General features: G+C 40.1%; 1 protein-coding gene across 1 annotated transcript in view; it reads right to left on the bottom strand.

Moving 5' to 3' along the window:
- The window catches only part of XPOT (exportin for tRNA), a 49810-nt gene extending 34175 nt beyond the window's left edge, over window positions 1-15635 (bottom strand). The window contains exons 1-6 of the mRNA XM_059186225.1: window positions 15496-15635; window positions 11855-11988; window positions 5566-5648; window positions 2858-2914; window positions 1897-1966; window positions 870-1088 (exon numbers count right to left, since the gene is read on the bottom strand). Of these exons, the coding sequence (XP_059042208.1) occupies window positions 870-1088; window positions 1897-1966; window positions 2858-2914; window positions 5566-5648; window positions 11855-11914 (489 nt within the window). The 5' untranslated portion in view covers window positions 11915-11988; window positions 15496-15635. The remainder of the gene's footprint in view (window positions 1-869; window positions 1089-1896; window positions 1967-2857; window positions 2915-5565; window positions 5649-11854; window positions 11989-15495) is intronic.
- Window positions 15636-17531: the final 1896 nt, after the last annotated feature.

Below are 17531 nucleotides of genomic sequence, written 5' to 3'. Positions count from 1 at the left end.
AAAAAAAAGAAAAAGAAAATCTAAAGTAATACTCTAATTTCAACATACACTTGGGAAAAAAAAAGCCCAGTTCAAGCTCCTTTGTAAAACAAAATTCAAAATGCTGGGTGAATTTAGAGGTGCCCAGCTGGCTCAGTTGGTAGAACATGTGACTCTTGATCTCAGGGTTATGAGTTCAAGCCTCACTTAAAAACAAACAAACAGGGCACCTGGGTGGCTCAGTGGGTTAAAGCCTTTGCCTTCAGCTCAGGTCATGATCCCAGGGTCCTGGGATCAAGCCCCATATGGGGTTCTCTGCTCAGCAAGGAGCCTGCTTCCTCCTCTCTCCTCTCTCTCTGCCTGCCTCTTTGCCTACTTGTGATCTCTGACTGTCAAATAAATTAATAAAATCTTAAAAAAAAAAAACAAAACAAAACTAGAGAAAATTCAGAATTTTTTTTAAGATTTCATCTATTTGACAGAGAGAGAAAACAAGCAGGCAGAGCCAAAGGCAGAGGGAGAGGGAGAGGCAGACTCCACGCTGAGCAGAATGCTTGATGCAGGGCTCAATCTCAGACCCCAGCATCATGACCTGAGCCAAAGGCAGATGACTGACTGAGCCACCCAGGTACCCTTGAATTTAGAATTATTAAGAAAATTTGAGGGTAGCTTAATTGGAAGTGTATGAGACTCTTGATCTCAGAGTTATGAGTTTGAGCCTCACGCTGGGTAAAAGATTACTAAAAAAATAAATATGCTTTAAAAAAAAAAAAAAGGAGAAAGAACAGAAAATTTGTTTCCAAAGAAAGACTTCCTGCTCTTTTATTATGTGCCCATCATCTCCTACAAAATCCACATTAAGAACTAACAATTAATGGGAAGTTACTTGCCTCTGATGTATGCACCACATCACGATCCACCAACTCTGAATCAATAGCCATGAGGATTCGGAGGTATAGATCTACTCCCCTTGGATTTAGGTCCACTACTGAGAGAATGTCAAAAAAAAATTTGGGCCATCTAGTGAGATATTCTGTAACAAAAAGTAAGGCGAAGACTTGGGCCGCTTTATTTCGTATAAAGGTCTTCTCTGGTTGGGGATTCAGCATCTGACAGAGAGAAATAGTTCATGAAATTAAATGTAAGCTGTAAAGTCTCAAAAAGTTTTCCTGTAATTCTAACATCTAGAATTTAGGGAAATTTTTTCTGTTTGCAGTATACTTAAGGTGCATCTTAACTCAAAAACTCACCAAGCCTCAATACAGTCTAGATTAGGTATGCAACAAATATGCTGGAAAATTACCAAAGTAATTTAAGTGATTACCCAGATGGAAAATAAACAAAGGTGCTATGTTTACTTCTTATTCTCATACTTTTAAAGAAAAGTTTCATGTGCAGAATTTTATTAGTTTTTGGTTCTACTAGTTAAATTGTTTTTCTTCTGTTTGCTCTTTAAGAAAAATAGAAATTCTAGCTACCTAACTGCTTCATATGCTAAGATTAAAATTAACAAAAAGAACTAATGTGAATAAAGATCTCTAATGGCTTTCTTGTAAAGGGCTCTTTGTGAAGAAGCTGTCTAGGAGGGCTCACCTTTAAGAGAGAGCAAAAAAAAAATCTGTCTTTTTGTCAAGTAGTTAAAACAAAGTAAAACCAAAAACAACAAAAACCTACCTTAAAACCAAGGTTTCAGCATCGTGTCATGTAAAGCATAAAAGTTTCAGTAATTGATATAATTTTAAATTACTGCTAAGTTTCATATACCCAAGATCTTTGAAATCAGCACTTTCTAAAAAAGCTATGGGGTCAAAGGGAGGATAAATGATGAACATTTCTGAGGCAAAGTTCTAAACTCTTGCAACACTAAAAATTTAAATATCTGGTAACTTAATGTACTGAATGAAATTACTATTTTACCTGAGCTTGAAGCCAAGATATGAGCGTCTCCCTAATTAGTTGTTGTTGAACAGTAGTTAGTTCTGAATATCTGTTCAAAATAGAGAAGAAAAATAATGACGGCTATATTTGATATCTGTGGTTTAAAAAGTAACAGCCTCATATATCTGAAAGGGAAAATTTGTCTAACACTCAATTACTTAAAATTTCCTAAAAGAAACTGATCATGCTTCTCATCATGGCTTAAAAGAAAAGATAGGGGTGGGCCCAAAAGGTAGCGTCATTGATCTTAGTTTGATTTGTGGTCCAGTTCATGTTAAAATAAAATGACAGCTGTGGAATTTCTCAAATAGAAATACATCTACATTTTGAGGTCTATGGCTTACAGAATAAATCAATAGGCAAATGAAGGGCCCTCTAAACAGTGATTAACTGTTTTTGCTTATTTAAAGCAGGGTTCTAAGTACAAGTGGCCGGGGCGCCTGGGTGGCTCAGTGGGTTAAGCCGTTGCCTTCAGCTCAGGTCATGATCTCAGGGTCCTGGGATGGAGCCCCGCATCCGACTCTCTGCTCAGCAGGGAGCCTGCTTCCTCCTCTCTCTCTGCCTACTTGTGATCTCGCTCTGTCAAATAAATAAATAAAATCTTTATAAATAAATAAATAAATACAAGTGGCCATGTTGCCACTAACCTCTAACAGAGTTGGCTTACAGAAACAGGTCTGGCATTGCTAGATCTTCTGATTTTTCCAGAGAAGCTCGAAATGAATTTTTTCTGTGAAATGTCTGGATTTTTTATATGTAATCAATTAACTCAGTATTTTTAAAACACTTGGGTAAATCAAAAACACATCTATAAACTGGATGTGTCTCATACACCCTCATTTACAGCCTGTATTATGATTTTCCCAAAGAGAGGAAAACTAATTTAGAAAGTGACCTCTCCCCATATATTTCAGAGTCAAAACAGTGAGAAGAGCCTTACTTGTATTTAACTTGATGTTCCAGTACTTGAAAGCAGAAAAACTTTATGTGATCATCACTGAAAATGAAAAAAGGAAAATCAGATAAGCAGAATATAATTTAAAGAAAAAACAAAAGTAAAGTACTAGTGAAACATAGTTGAAAAGTTTCTCAAACAAGACCTCTGGCTTACTTTCTACTTAGTGATCTCAATCATTATACTGTTTAGAACTTAATTATTCCATGCTCAATAGTTCCATTAAATCTCACAAGCAAAACAATGAAAAAAAAGTTAAGATGCACCTTAAGTATACTGCAAACAGAAAAAATTTCCCTAAATTCTAGATGTTAGGATTACAAGAACCGCTCCTACACTTTACAGTAGAAAGGCTAGGTGTAAAATGACAAATGGTCACACAGCCAGGGATTGAGTCAAATCAGAGATGGTAACTCGTCATACCTAAAATTCAATCCTACACAGTTCCACTGCAGCCAAATCCAAAACAAGCAGGGTCACACAGACTGGTAGTTCAGCCTCAAAATTTATATAGAAAACCAAGTTACAAATATACTGTCCTTATAGAAAGGGCAGAAATCTACCAATTATCTACTCTCAAGCGGTCTACAGGGTTGATACAGAGTTAGTCACAGTGAGCCAGCTACATACAACCTCTGACAAAAATCTCTTTAATGAACAACACTCTGTTCATCCAAGATAGCTGGTTTGGGTCGGGCTTAGTCACAGAAGACAATTTTCATAAATAAAGCTAACTGGTCAATATAAGAATAGACAATAACTTAGACTACATGAATGAATTAAATAAAGTAATTTCACACAGAAGAAGATGAAACAATCTTTAAAAGTTTTAAGTTAGGTTTAATCAGCACCTCTTGTAAGTAAGAACTTAAGGTTTCTATTCTTTTTTTTTTTTTTTTAAAGATTTTATTTATTTATTTGACAGAGATCACAAGTAGGCACAGAGAGAGAGGAGGAAGCAAGCTCCCTGTTGAGCAGAGAGTCCAATGCGGGGCTTGATCCCAGGACTTTGGGATCATGGCCTGAGCTGAAGGCAGAGGCTTTACCCACTGAGCCACGCAGACATCCCTAGGGTTTCTATTCTTAGCACAGATGACACTGAAGCCTTAAATCAAGTATACAAGACTCTTGTTTTCCACTCAAAAATAAACTATAGGAATCCTTTAATTAAAAGTCAGATCCTTAAAAAAAAAAAAAAAAAAAAAAAGCCAGATCTTCTACACTCCCAAGCATATAGTATATGTTCTCAAAATTAACTCTCACTAGAGCACTTGATTCTGATTGTAAAAGGTGGCAAGTATGCTAGCCACAGAATGCTGAGGATGTCAGCTAGAAGCATCACTAATATCCATGGGCATCTATTCCCACCAGTGAGTTGTTTACTTATAATTAGTGAGCTGTGTTTCCCTAACCCTTACTATGTCAGTCGTAGGTCTTTTTTTAATTAAGTAACTGAATTAACTATTATATAAACTAATGAAGTGAGTGTGAAAGTGCTGATTTTGGAAAAATTAAGTTGAAAGCTTTGGAAAGACTTCATAGAAAGTCATATTGCAAAAAGGAAAAACCTTAGAACACTAATTCAAAGGGAAACAAGCACCCCTATGTTTATACCAGCATTATTTACAATAGCCAATATATAAAAGTAGCCCAAGTGTCCATTAATTGATGAATAAAGATGTGGTGTACACACACACACACACACACACACACACAGGAATATTATTCAGCCATAAAAAGAGTGAAATCTTGACACCTGCAATGACATGGATGGAGCTAGAGTATATAACGCTAAGTGAAATCAGTCAGAGAAAGACACCCTATGTTTTCACTCATATGTGGAATTTAAGAAACAAAAGAATGAACAAAGGGGAAAAAATGAGGGAGAGAGAGAGAGTGACAAATCAAGAAACAGACTTATATAACTACAGAGTTTAAACTGATGGTTACCAGAGGGGAAGGAGGGTATGGGTGTGAGTTAAGTACATGATGGGGATTAAGGAGGGCAGTTGCTATGAGGAGCACAGGGCGTTGTATGGAAGTGGTGAATTACTACACTGCATGTAAACTAACTAGAATCAACATAAAATTTAAAAATTTTAAAAAATTTTTAAAAAGGGAATGTGTGTATTTGATGTGGGCTAGATAACCAGAAGATTTAGGAGAGGTAGAAAACAATAGCCAAAAGTCTAGGAATCTGTACTAATCGTTCCTCAATCCACTAGAGACCTAAAGTAGAAATTATAGAGGATGGATCACTGAGTGTGATCTTTGCAAGAAAGATGAAGCAAATGCTAATGGAATATACATAAAGGAAAGACTTTGGCCCAATATAAAAAGATTGCCAACTGAGTGTTTCTATACTTTAAAATAAAAATGCAAGATACAATTCATGATTACCTCCTTTGCCAACTTTTTAGAAAACCAACGATCACTTCCCATCTTAAGAAGTTTTTACTGTACTGTATTTCAGCTGGGATCTGCTCTCAGATACACAGCATAAGGCAAAGTCTAGTTTTGCTGAAAGTTAATCCCGGAATGGCCAAATTACTGGTTTACTATTTTTCTCATTTCTATACTAAATGGTTTTCCAAAACACAAGCCATAAAAATGCTTTTATGAAAACATTTTCTAAATACAGGTCTCACAGAAATTTAAATTCCTCTAAGTCATATAAATTTTCTTATAATTACCTGTATGTCCTCTGGGCTAGAGCTTCTGCACACACTTGCCAGGCATCTGGGGAAATCTTTAATTGCTCAAAATAGGCCAGGGCCTGTAAGATTACGAAGGTATAAATGCATTTGGAATAGTTGATCTCAGTGCCCTACTGATATTAAAATATTCTAAGAGTAGCTAACCAATAATAAATCAGTCAACCTAAAGAAAAATAGCTAAAACACTGAATTCTGGCTTCTGTATAAGTGCAACTACTGATCATTCCTAGAAAAAAATTTTAAGTTAAAAAAAAATTCCATCAGTTAGATACTCAAAACTGTTTCCTTATAGCAAAGGAGACAACATAAAAATGCTCTGCTGACCTCAATGCGTAATTATGAGTATTAAGAGAAAAAATATACAAGTGCTATGCTCAGGTCATGATCCTGGAGTCCCAGGATAGAGTCCTTCATCGGGCTCCCTGCTCAGCAGGGAGCCTGCTTCTCCCTCTGACCCTCCCCCATCTCGCGCTCTCTCTCTCTCTCTCAAATAAATAAAATCTTAAAAGAAAAAAAAAATTCTTAAAAAAAAAAAGAAAAACCAGGAGTGCCTGTATGACTCAATCAGTTAGGCATTCAACTCTTGATTTCAGTTCAAGTCTTGCTCTCAGGGTTCTGATGTCAAGTCCTGTGTTAGGCATTATATTGGGTGTGGAGCCTAGTTTAAAAAATTAATTAATTAAAAATAAAAGTAGATAAAATAATAAAAATCTTGAAAAAAAATGCACACACACACAAAACAAAATAAAAAAACCCAAACCAAAATTAGAGTTCAACTGTATGGTACAAATATTGGAAAAGTATGAATAATTGAAATGCTTTAGGAAATGTAACTCATTTCATGAATTCAGGGCTCTGTTATGTGAGTAGATATACTCCAGGGGCACCTGGTTGGTTAAGTATCAGCCTTTGGCTCAGGTCATGATCCTGGGGTCTTGGGATAGGACCCCGCATTATGCTCCCTGCTCTATGGCGGGGGGGGGGGGGGGAGGGCAGCTTGCTTTTCTTCTTCTCCTTCCCCCAATTGCACTATCAAATAACTAAATAAAATCTTAAAAAGAAAAAAAAAAGTAAGTATACTCTAGAATGGATGCAGCACCAAGTCCATGGGCTCTTTACCAGATTGTGGGGAAAATGAGAATTACTTCTGCTACTCTTTTCCATTAGCATGTTGCAACTGGAATCAATGACAGATGCAGATGTCACATATGACAATGGACAAACTGTAATCCTAACAAGCTGTGAAAAGTATCTCAGTCAAGAAAATCACACAAAAACAGTGCTAGATAATTCTAAAGCAACTGTTGTACTGATCAGATTTCAAAATCATGTAGAAAGAACATTAAGCATTATAGAGGAACCTCTTTTTTTTTTTAAGAGAGGGAGAGAGAGGGGTAGGAAGGGGCAGAGGGCAGAGGAAGGAATCCTAAGCAGGCTCCACTCCCAGCACAGAGCCCTATGTGGGGCTCTATCTCACGACCTTGAAATCATGACCTGAGCCGAAATTGAGGGTTAGACAATTAACTGACTGAGCCACTGAGGCGCCCCTAGAGGGGCCTAATTTTAATTAGTAAATATTCTTTAAAACTGTGGTTTGTGCCCCACTAGTGATGACATCAATTTTATAGGTCTTGATCCACAATAAAAAAATGAAAAACAATATCAGAGTGCATTGCACATAATAAAATAACTTATTTTGATTCACAGACCTGTACCCCTGGGACTAATAATACATTATATGTTTATAAAAATTTTTTAAATTAAAAAAAATTAAATGCATTCCAAGGATGGAAAAAAAAGTAACTTATTTTGTGTAAATTGTTTTAGTTGTATATGCATATATATACTATATACAGTAAAAATATATATTTAGTTATGTAAGTCTATACAATCACAAAGGAGTCAAGATGTAAAATTTTTTTCCTTTTAGGTTAGAGATTTTATTTATTTATTTTTAAAGATTTTATTTATTTATTCGACAGAGACAGAGGGAACACAAGCAGGGGGAGTGGGAAAGGGAGAAACAGGCTTCCAGCCAAGCAGGGAGCCCAATGCAGGGCTTGATCCTAGGACCCTGGGATCAAGACCCTGGGATCAACGCAGATACTTAATGACTGAGCCACCCAGGCGCCCCAGGTTAGAGATTTTAAAAGAAATCAAAAAAGCTCTGTTAGAGTTGTATGAATGGGGTAATGGGTTTTCATATGTGGTCTCACTCGCTGCTCCCACTGATAAGATCCATGTAAATGAAGGTAAGGAGATGAACATCACCAGTTATTATCCTAAGTATAAATAATGTCTGTCTTTGGAAATTAAGAACAGAAGAACCCAGGTGCTGCAAAGAACCTAATTCAGTTGTCAACTAACAATATTCCTGAAACCAAGGTTTTCCTTTAGGAACATTTACTGTCCCATTTAAGGACAAGGTGGAAGCCACTCAGGTATGCTGCATTACCACCTCATATTTCACTTACCAAAAAAAGAAGGCGGGGGGATTTAGGGGCTAGAATTATCACTGACATACCATTTTCTTTAAATAATGGCAAGTTTTAAGCCAAAGACAGTGATTCCATTAAAAAAGTGAAAATAGGGACACTTGGGTGGCTCAGTTGGTTAAGCAACTGAGCTTAACTGGGATAGAGTCCCACATCGGGCTCCTTGCTCGGCAGGGAGCCTGTTTCTCCCTCTGCCTCTGCCTGCCATTCTGTCTGCCTGTGCTCGCTCGCTCTCTCTGATAAATAAAAAAAATCTTAAAAAAAAAAAAAAGTGAAAATGATATGAAAGTTTTGTGGGTTTGTTTGTTTTTAAAGATTTTATTTATTTGACAGAGAGAGATCACAAGTAGGCAGAGAGGCAGGCAGAGAGAGAGAGGAGGAAGGAGGCTCCCTGCTGAGCAGAGAGCCTGATGCGGGATTCGATCCCAGGACCCTGAGATCATGACCTGAGCCTTAGGCAGCGGCTTAACCCACTGAGCCACCCAGGTGCCCGAAAGTTTTCAGTTTTTAATTAAAGTCTTTGCATTCTGAGTGCATGCATTACTAGCATTTTTGGTTTTTTAAAGATTTATTTGAGGAAGAGCAAGAAAGTGTGGGGGGAGGAGCAGAGGGAAAGAAGAAAGATAATCTCAAGAGGACTCTCAGCTGAGAGCAGAGCCCCAGTGTGGGGCTCGATCCGTCAACCCTGAGATCATGACCTGACCGAGACCAAGAGTCAGATGCTCAACCAACTGTGCTACCCAGATGCCGCATTTACTGGCATTTTTAAGTGAAATTTTGTGGCAATTATGAACAAGTCAAAGCTTTTATCATCTTTTCTTCTATTTCATACCTTTTCTCTAATGCTCTCCTGCCTCTAAGTGGCAAGAGTCACTTTAGCTACTGTCCCTGAAAAAAACAGAACTACAGCCAGACAATGGAGAATTGGGGTTGGTAGACAGTTATGATCAAAATTGATTATGTTCCACTACTCTTGATTTCCAACATCAGAACTATCAGAATTCACTTTCCTTCAGATTCCTTCTTTTTTTGTCCTAATTAAATCTGTTACTCGGGCTGGTTTAATGGATATCAAATTAAGCCTGAATTTGGAAGCTTAACATCAACCTGTAGCTGAAAAAAAAAAAAAAAAAACAAATCTGAGGCTGACAGAACTAATTTTTATTGATAAAAAGCATAATTGTGTATTAAGACCACTAACAATGCATTGGATTTACTTTTCTGAAAAAGAAAATTATTGTGTATTTAAGAAATTTGTTGGATAGTGGTATTTAATTTAAAAAAAAAAAAAAAAAGATTTCCGGGATGCCTGGGTGGCTCAGTGGGTTAAGCCTCTGCCTTCGGCTCAGGTCAAGATCCCAGCATCTTGGGATCGAGCCCCATTCTGGGCTCCCTGCTTAGCAGGAAGCCAGCTTCTCCCTCTCCCACTCCCCCTGCTTGTATTTCCTCTCTCGCTGGGTCTCTATTAAATAAATAAATAAAATATTATAAAACAAAACAAACAAAAAAACCACAAATGATTTCCAAAAAGGATCATAAAAAATAACAAAAAGGCTATTTAATAACTGAACAAAATAGTAAAAGGCTTTTAGTTATAGTCATGCAATACCAAGGTAAAGATCTATGCTACTTCAACTATGTGACTAAGGCTTTGAAGGTAGGCAGCTTAAACTCTTAAATAAAGAAATTTAGCTACATACAGAAAACATGGCATTTATTTTATTTATTTTTTAAGATTTTATTTATTTGAGAGAGAGAGGGACAGAGATAGAGAAGAGAGAGAGAGAGAGAGAGAGAGAGCGCGTGTGCACAGGAATAGGGAGGAGAAGGTGGAAAAGATTCCCCTGGAGCAGGGAGCCTGATATGCAGCTTGATTCCAACACCCTGGGATCATGACCTGGGCCGAAGGCAGAGCCTTAACCAATTGAGCCACCCAATCCAAAAACATGGATTTTATTTCTAAAAATATTTTATTTATTTATTTGAGAGAGAGAATGAAAAAGAGATCATGGAGGGGAGAGGTCAGAGGGAGAAGCAGACTCCCCATTGAGCAGGGAGCCTGACATGAGACTCAATCCCAGGACTCTAGGATCATGACCTGAGCCGAAGGCAGTTGCTTAACCAACTAAGCCACCCAGGCACTCTGCAAAAACATGGATTTTAAATGTCTTTTGATGTCTTAACTAGTTTGTTAGGTACCTTGTTACTAGCCAGACTACTTAAATCTCAATCCCTGTTATTTCCCTTTATGAGGATGGCTGGTTACTTATTTAACAGCAGAGGCACAGAACCATGTTAGATATTACTTGAGGGTTTTTTTGTTTTTTTTTTTGTTTTGTTTTGTTTTACTTAATAAAAGTTATCCGGGGATGCCTGGGTGGCTCGGTGGGTTAAGCATCTGCCTTCGCCTCAGTTCATGATCCCAGGGTCATCAGGCTCCTTGCTCAGTGCAGGGCCTGCTTCTCCCTCTGCCCCACTCCACACTTGCAGTCTCTCTCTCTCTCTCTGACAAATAAGTAAATAAAATCCTTAAAGAATAAAAATAAAATTAAGAAAATTCTTCCAAAAAATTCTTTGGTCACCTGGATGGCCCAGTCAGTTAAGCATCTACCTTTGGCTCAGGTCATGATCCTAGGGTCCTGGGGCTGAGTCCTGCACCAGGCTCCTATTCAGTGGCGAGTCTGCCTCTCCCTCCACATCTACTCCTGCTCACGCCTGCTCACTCACATTTTCTCTCTCTCTCTCTCAAAAATAAAGAAAATCTTAAAAAAAAATTCTCCTTAAAAGCACTACAAAAACTGCAATAATATTTAGTGAGCCTGTTACCCTCATTAGGTGAATTATAAAAAATATCCTTTGCTATGAGAAGCAGAAAGAAAAAATGCTTCTCCTTCCTCTTACCCTGTACTTCAAAACACCCATATCTTTTAAAAAACTTAATTATAGGCTTATTCTTTAAATTCTTCTTTTATCATTCAGCTATAGCCCTGATTACAGGTATAGTCCACAACATGTTTAACTGTTTATTTTTGCTCAAATATCCCAGCACCTCATAATGGATTCCTTGTCATCTAATCATTTTATGTAACCTAAGACATGGCATATATAACCACTAATTTACATGTCTGCCTGGAGTAAATAACAAGGATGCTAAATATCACCAACTCGAAGGTTAAACAACTCGTCCAGACCAAGTCAGGAAATATAAAGATAAAATATGCACGTCTGCTATTATGGAGAGTTCCTTGAGCAATCCTTTGCACTGCAACTTTTAAAGAATTAGAAATAATGATTGATGTGACATAAAGAGCTGCCCTGAATCACATCAGATTTTAATACCTTTCTTGAGCCAACTAAAAAGAACATCAATCACAATGCTACCATTTCTGTATTCAGAATATATTCAAGTACTTCAAATTTGTCTCTGTTCATTTCTACTCAAATGAAACCTTTATCATCAAATGTATTTTGTTTTTATTTTTTTTTATTTTTTTTTTTTTTAAAGATTTTATTTATTCATTTGACAGAGAGAAATCACAAGTAGATGGAAAGGCAGGCAGAGAGAGAGAGAGGGAAGCAGGCTCTCTGCTCAGCAGAGAGCCCGATGCGGGACTCGATCCCAGGACCCTGGGATCATGACCTGAGCCGAAGGCAGCGGCTTAACCCACTGAGCCACCCAGGTGCCCCTGTATTTTGTTTTTAAATCCAAGCCCTCTAATGCAAATTTGGGTTAACAACCTTTAAAAACTGATTAAGCTGACTTAACTTACCCTTTGTCTGAAGTCTGAATCAGCATTTGGATTTAGCCCTAAAAGAGCCTGTTCATCCATCCCTGCTGCTATTCTTGGAGTTTTCTGATTACAACAGGCGTGCCCTCTGATCCCACAGAAGAATCCACAAACATCTGCACACACAAAAAAAAGAGAAAGAAAACAGTACTTGATAAACAAAACTGACGCTTATCCAGAATATCATCGTAACAAGTGGATGACATTACGCAAAGAAGTGTAAATGTTGAAAGAACTTCTTTTGAAACTAACCCAAATTACAACTAAAGGAACATAAGTCTCAGAAGAAGGCGCCTACTAAATACTCCACAATGTGTAATTTCTAAAAATCTAACATATGGAATTAATGTTCTCAAATTTTCTTATTCTTCAGGATCAAGTATAGAAAGTAATTACTTTCTACTTTAAATAGAAGCATCTGATCTGTGTGGTATAATCATCCCCAGTACTTAAAAGTGCAACTCTGCAACTATATTAAAATACGACACATCTAGATTCTTATACTAATTTGCCTGTTTCCATTTACCAATATCACAAACCTTTAGTAAAAAAAAAATAACTTAGAGTGGTTGACTAAATAGTTAACCTTGGAGTTCAATATCCTTACTTTAGAGTCTATCAAGTACTTCAAGATAAGTCAAATGAAAGAGGAAGGAGCAGAAGAGAGAAAAACCAGTCATTTAACTTTTAAACAACAGACAGGATAATTTTAGAAATTTATTTCAAAAACCATTTTTTTAGTCTTTGGAAAGCAATGCACTTTTTCATAGTGTAGGGTCTAACATTCTCAAATAAGAACACGATTAAGCCCCAAAAGGCAACTTAGTTTTTGATAGAACATATAACTGAGGGAACACGGAACAAATTCTAAATGATGTGAAAATCACATTTATTCTCTCAATGCCTATAAGGTAGGGAGAACATGCTTACTCCTCCATCAAAAGGCTGTAGGGCTTTGTGACTGTGTGTGTGTGTGTTTTAAAGATCATAAACCAAAGAGAAGATCAGAGCCTAAAGAAGTCAGGAGACTGAAAGCAGGGGCTGAGGGCGCATAGCATTTTGGAAACGGTGAGGCCAGTATCTGATCCAGGTTAGAGGACGCCAACTACAATATGCTTTTCTGTCTTCCCCTGGGCGTGCCTGAAACAAGTAAGTCAGGGTGTGCGCTTAGAGCCCTTTGAGGGAAAAGCTCAGCTTTCTCTTGTGATTACTATCATATGTTCAGACTACAGCAAGGCAGGACCCACTGCCCTCAGGGTTAAGATGCAAACTCTTTTGAATGACTCCTCACTATTCTGCACCCCAACCCTACAAGGCCAGTGGTATTCTGCCTTTCATCTTTGCACTCACTGCTTTTCTTGTTACTTGGTTAACCCCTGCCTGTCCTTCAAAATTCAGCTTAGAAGTCCTCTTTCAAGAACACTTCTTTGACCCCTATTGTCCAATTCTTCCAAACTGGATTAAATGCCCCTCTTAAGTGCTGCTATGTTGTCACCACTGCCTACTTACCAGTTTTCTCTCTATAATCTTAAAGGGAAAGACTGTCTTAAATATTCCTCATTATATCTCTAGGACATAGTACAACATAGACTTTGGGTCTGGAAATACCTGGGTTTGTACTCCAATTCAGTCATTTTCAAACTGGTGCCACATGGACAACTAGGAAATGTGAAAGAGAGAGCCCTAGAGAGGGGTCATCATAGAGATAAAATGGGAAAGACCATCTATCTCAAAAGTTGTAAAGACCTCGGTGAGATAGGTATGTAAAGGATGTCTAGCATATAGTGGGCCCTCAACAGATTATTTATAATTCAGAGCTAGTCACATGAGGAATGGGAACTACTTAGAGCAGTCCAGATTTATCATTTCATACTAATAAACGGGCATTTGAATAGATGGGAAAATGCAAAAAAAGGCAGTGGTTTTCCTCCCCATCCTTGCCATAAATGACTAGAAAATTTGATGATTCCCTGGAAAAAACGCATATACAAAAAAGAAAATTTGAATTTCTGTGAAATCCCAGGTTAAAAAGTCCTATGGCGGGCACCTGGGTGGCTCAGTTTGTTAAGCATCTGCCTTTGGCTCAGGTCATGATCCCAGGGTGCTGGGATCAAGCCAAGTAGGGCTCCCTGTTCAGCAAGGAGTCTGCTTCTCCCTCTCCCTCCGCTTTCTGCTCCCCCTGCCTGTGCAGCTGTCAAATAAATAAATAAAATCTTAAAAAAAAAAAAAAAAAGTCCCATGGGGCTCCTGGGTGGCCTCTCGTTTAACAGACTGCCTTAGGCTCATGCCCTGATCCCAAGGTCCTGAGATCTCTATCTTCCTGCTCCCTTCTCAGCAGCGAGTCTGCCTCCCTCTCCTGCTCCCCTCCCCACACTTGTGCTCTCTCAAATAAATAAATCTTTAAAAAAAAAAGTCTTAGAAAAGATTCCTTTAATTTAGGGAAAATTCCTTAAGCTTGGTCAAGTCACTTTAATTCTATCAAGAGAAACAGCACTGAAGAGAAACAGTTCTTAAAAAACCTGGCCAATAAATAACCTAAGGAAACATAAACTTGTTACAGTTGTCAGTAGAGAAAGAATCCCCCACAGAGAAGGAATTTGCATAATAATCAATATGCAGTGCAACATATCCATAAAACGGTGAATTACCCACATGTGTGCAAACAACTTAAAAGTTACAACCTGTGCAAAAAAGGTAACAGTTCCCTCAGTTAAAGGTTGTGCATGAACACATAATGTTCTAACGTGGCACAGACGTGCAGGCTTAAACATTTGTTACAATGCGATAAACACTTCAATTACGCATCTAGTAAATGTTTTGGGAGAAGGTAAGCAACATACTTAAAATATTAAGCCCTAACTTTTCTTTGATAGCCATTAAATAAAAAAAAAAAATCAAACAATCAGGGGAAACTCCTCCACACCTACTAGAGATTGTTCAAAGACCAGGACTGAATCTTTCCAGTCTTTTAACACCACGCTGACAAGTCGCTTTAATAAAACGTAACTTCCCCCAGTAACAACTAATTAGCACTTTCAAAAAGTACTCTGTTTCTTCTGGTTACAGGGAAATATCACGCTTGCCTACCCTACAGAACTGTGAGGAAGGGAAGAGAAGAAATGGCGTGTCTGTGCTGGCAAATTACTACACAGAAATAACACTTTTCTCCTTTTTGTCCTGGGGCGGGGGTGGGGGGTGGGGGGGTAGGCAAAGCAAGTTTGAGGTCTCTGCAGTTGAAACTGGAGGGACACGCTGTTTTTACAAATGACGCTGGCCACTTTTACTACATTAGCGGCCAGAGACGATGCCGACCCTCCTCGGCCGCCCTTGCCCCCTCCTCATCCCCTCTCCGTCCCTCCCCAAAGGAAGCCTCGTGGCAATTCGGGTGATGAAACACCCGGCAACGGGCGGCCACGCACTCGGGACGCGCTCCGCTGCTACGGCCGCAGCTCGTACCCACCCCCACCCAGTCCGCCCAGCCTCGGGGCGCGCCATGGAGGGCCCCCGGCCCGCACCCCTCCCCGGCGGGGGGCTCCCCGGGCCAGTCCGCCCGGCCAACTTCCCCGCAGCCTCGCGCGGACCAAGCCGGGTCCGAGTCCCGCCGCCCCCGAGCTCCGAGTCACCTTCCCTATCACTCCATCCCGCCTCCCCGCCTGCACTCCCGAGGGCTGGTCAGCGGAGCGGAGCGGCGCCGCACGCAGGGAGCGGGGAGAGCGGCCCTCGTCCTTGTCGCCGTCGTCCTCCGCCACGGCCGCAGCGCTAACGCCGGAGACCGAGCAGGCTGGGGCCGCGCGCCGCTCCGCGTCCCCTGGCGCCTTCTCTTGCGTGGCGCCCGGCCGGCAAGCTAGCAAGCGGGCGGGCGGGGTCAGCGCCCCAGGAAGGGAAAGAGCGCGAGGGGCCGGCTAACGCCGCCGCCGCCGCCTCCGTCGCCGCTGAGTCAGCGCGAAGCGCGCTCCCCGCGTCGGCGCCGCGCGGGCCAGCGCTAGCAGCCTCATGGAGAGTGCGGACGACAGCCCGCGGGCCCTGACCCGGAGCCTACAACTCCCGGCATGCAACGGGCAGGCGACGCTTCCGGGCGCTCGCCGGGGCCTGTGGTGCATGCCGGGATGGGGCGTCCGGCACGAGTCCCTCCCACCCCGCTGAATCTCGCGTGGGTCCTCACCGCCGGTCAGGTGTGCTTAGAATGTTTCATAAGGGCTTCATTAGCTAGTTGGCAGGTTGGAGTACCGAGCTCTTGGGATCCAGATGACGTAGTCCAAACCACGTGTGATTTAGGCGTTTAATTGCTCTTCTATGGTTCCACGTGTTTAGGGGCCGGAAGTGTGAGGATCCTCTCAGGAGCGCTGAAAATTCCTAAGCTTCTCTTTAAACGTACTAGTATGTTACCGTTCACGAAGAGGAGAGCATCCTTAGGGAGTTCTACTCGTAAGTTACTTTTCTGGTACTGCTGCTTCGTTTATTCGGAGGCAGTATTGGCTCAAGGTGTCCGCATTTGAATCCCCACCCTAACCCAACCCTTTTCCCCTCCCACACTTGATCTCAGTTTCAGGCGCTTTACATAATCTTACCTGTACCTCCGTTTACTCATTTGTAAAATGGGGACAACAGTAGTACTGATCTTAAAGGGTTCTTGTGACGACTGGGAATAATATATGTTTGCACACAGTAAGTGCTCAATATTTAGGTTTCACTGTTGAGTATTTTCTACTGGATACAGACTAGGTTGCAGTCCCTCAGACTACAGTGAGGAGCAAACAAAACTTGGGAAGGGAAATTCGGAAAAGAAGGAGAATACAATTAATGTAACAATTAAGCAGCTACATTTGTTTAGTGACCCACCGTGTACAAGACACTACGACATGTATTTCATATATACAATATTTTCCATCACTTTTGCATCATGTTTGTAGTTTTAAAGTGTCAGGCGAGGATTCCTGTCCTATTTCAGTGTATCTTCAGAGTCTAGCACGTAGGACAGTGCCAGCCTGTAGTTAAAACTCAGTAAATATATAATTGCATAGATTGATTCTTACATTACCTGTGTCCGTCAACTATGGACTGTGAAAACCCAATATTAATCCTAGTCTGAGTGGCTCCAAAATCTTTAATATAGTCAGACTATGCATGCCCCATTTACCTATTATCTACAGCTTATCTATAGTTTATCTAATGACAATGGCCCTTTATGGTAGTTCAAATACCTAGGATTATAAAAATCTTTCAATTTTGAAAACTTACATTATTTTGTGTGTGTGTTTTTTAAGATTTTATTTATTTATTTGACAGACAGAGATCACAAGCAGGCAGAGAGAGGAAGGGAAGCAAGCTCCCTGCTGAGCAGAGAGCCTGATGCAGGGCTTGATCCCAGGACCCTGGGATCATGACCTGAGCCGAAGGCAGAGGCTTTAACCCACTGAGCCACCCAGGTGCCCCCAAAACTTACATTATTTTGAAATAAAGAAGCACTTGGTGGAATCCAACCAAAGAGGACCAGAAACGGTTATTAAATTTGACTACTTTACAGTCTGGCTTTCTCATCTCAGACTAACATAAAATGCCAGCTACTAAAGTGGTTCATAGGGATGCCTGCGTGGCTCAGTTGGTTAAGCATCTGCCTTCCTCTCAGATCCTGATTCCAGAGTCCTGGAATGGAGTAGGA

Source organism: Mustela lutreola, chromosome 8 (assembly GCF_030435805.1).
Source record: "Mustela lutreola isolate mMusLut2 chromosome 8, mMusLut2.pri, whole genome shotgun sequence".
Taxonomy (NCBI): Eukaryota; Metazoa; Chordata; class Mammalia; order Carnivora; family Mustelidae; genus Mustela; species Mustela lutreola.
Note: the sequence above shows the minus strand (reverse complement) of the source record. Positions and strands in the feature narration are given on the sequence as shown.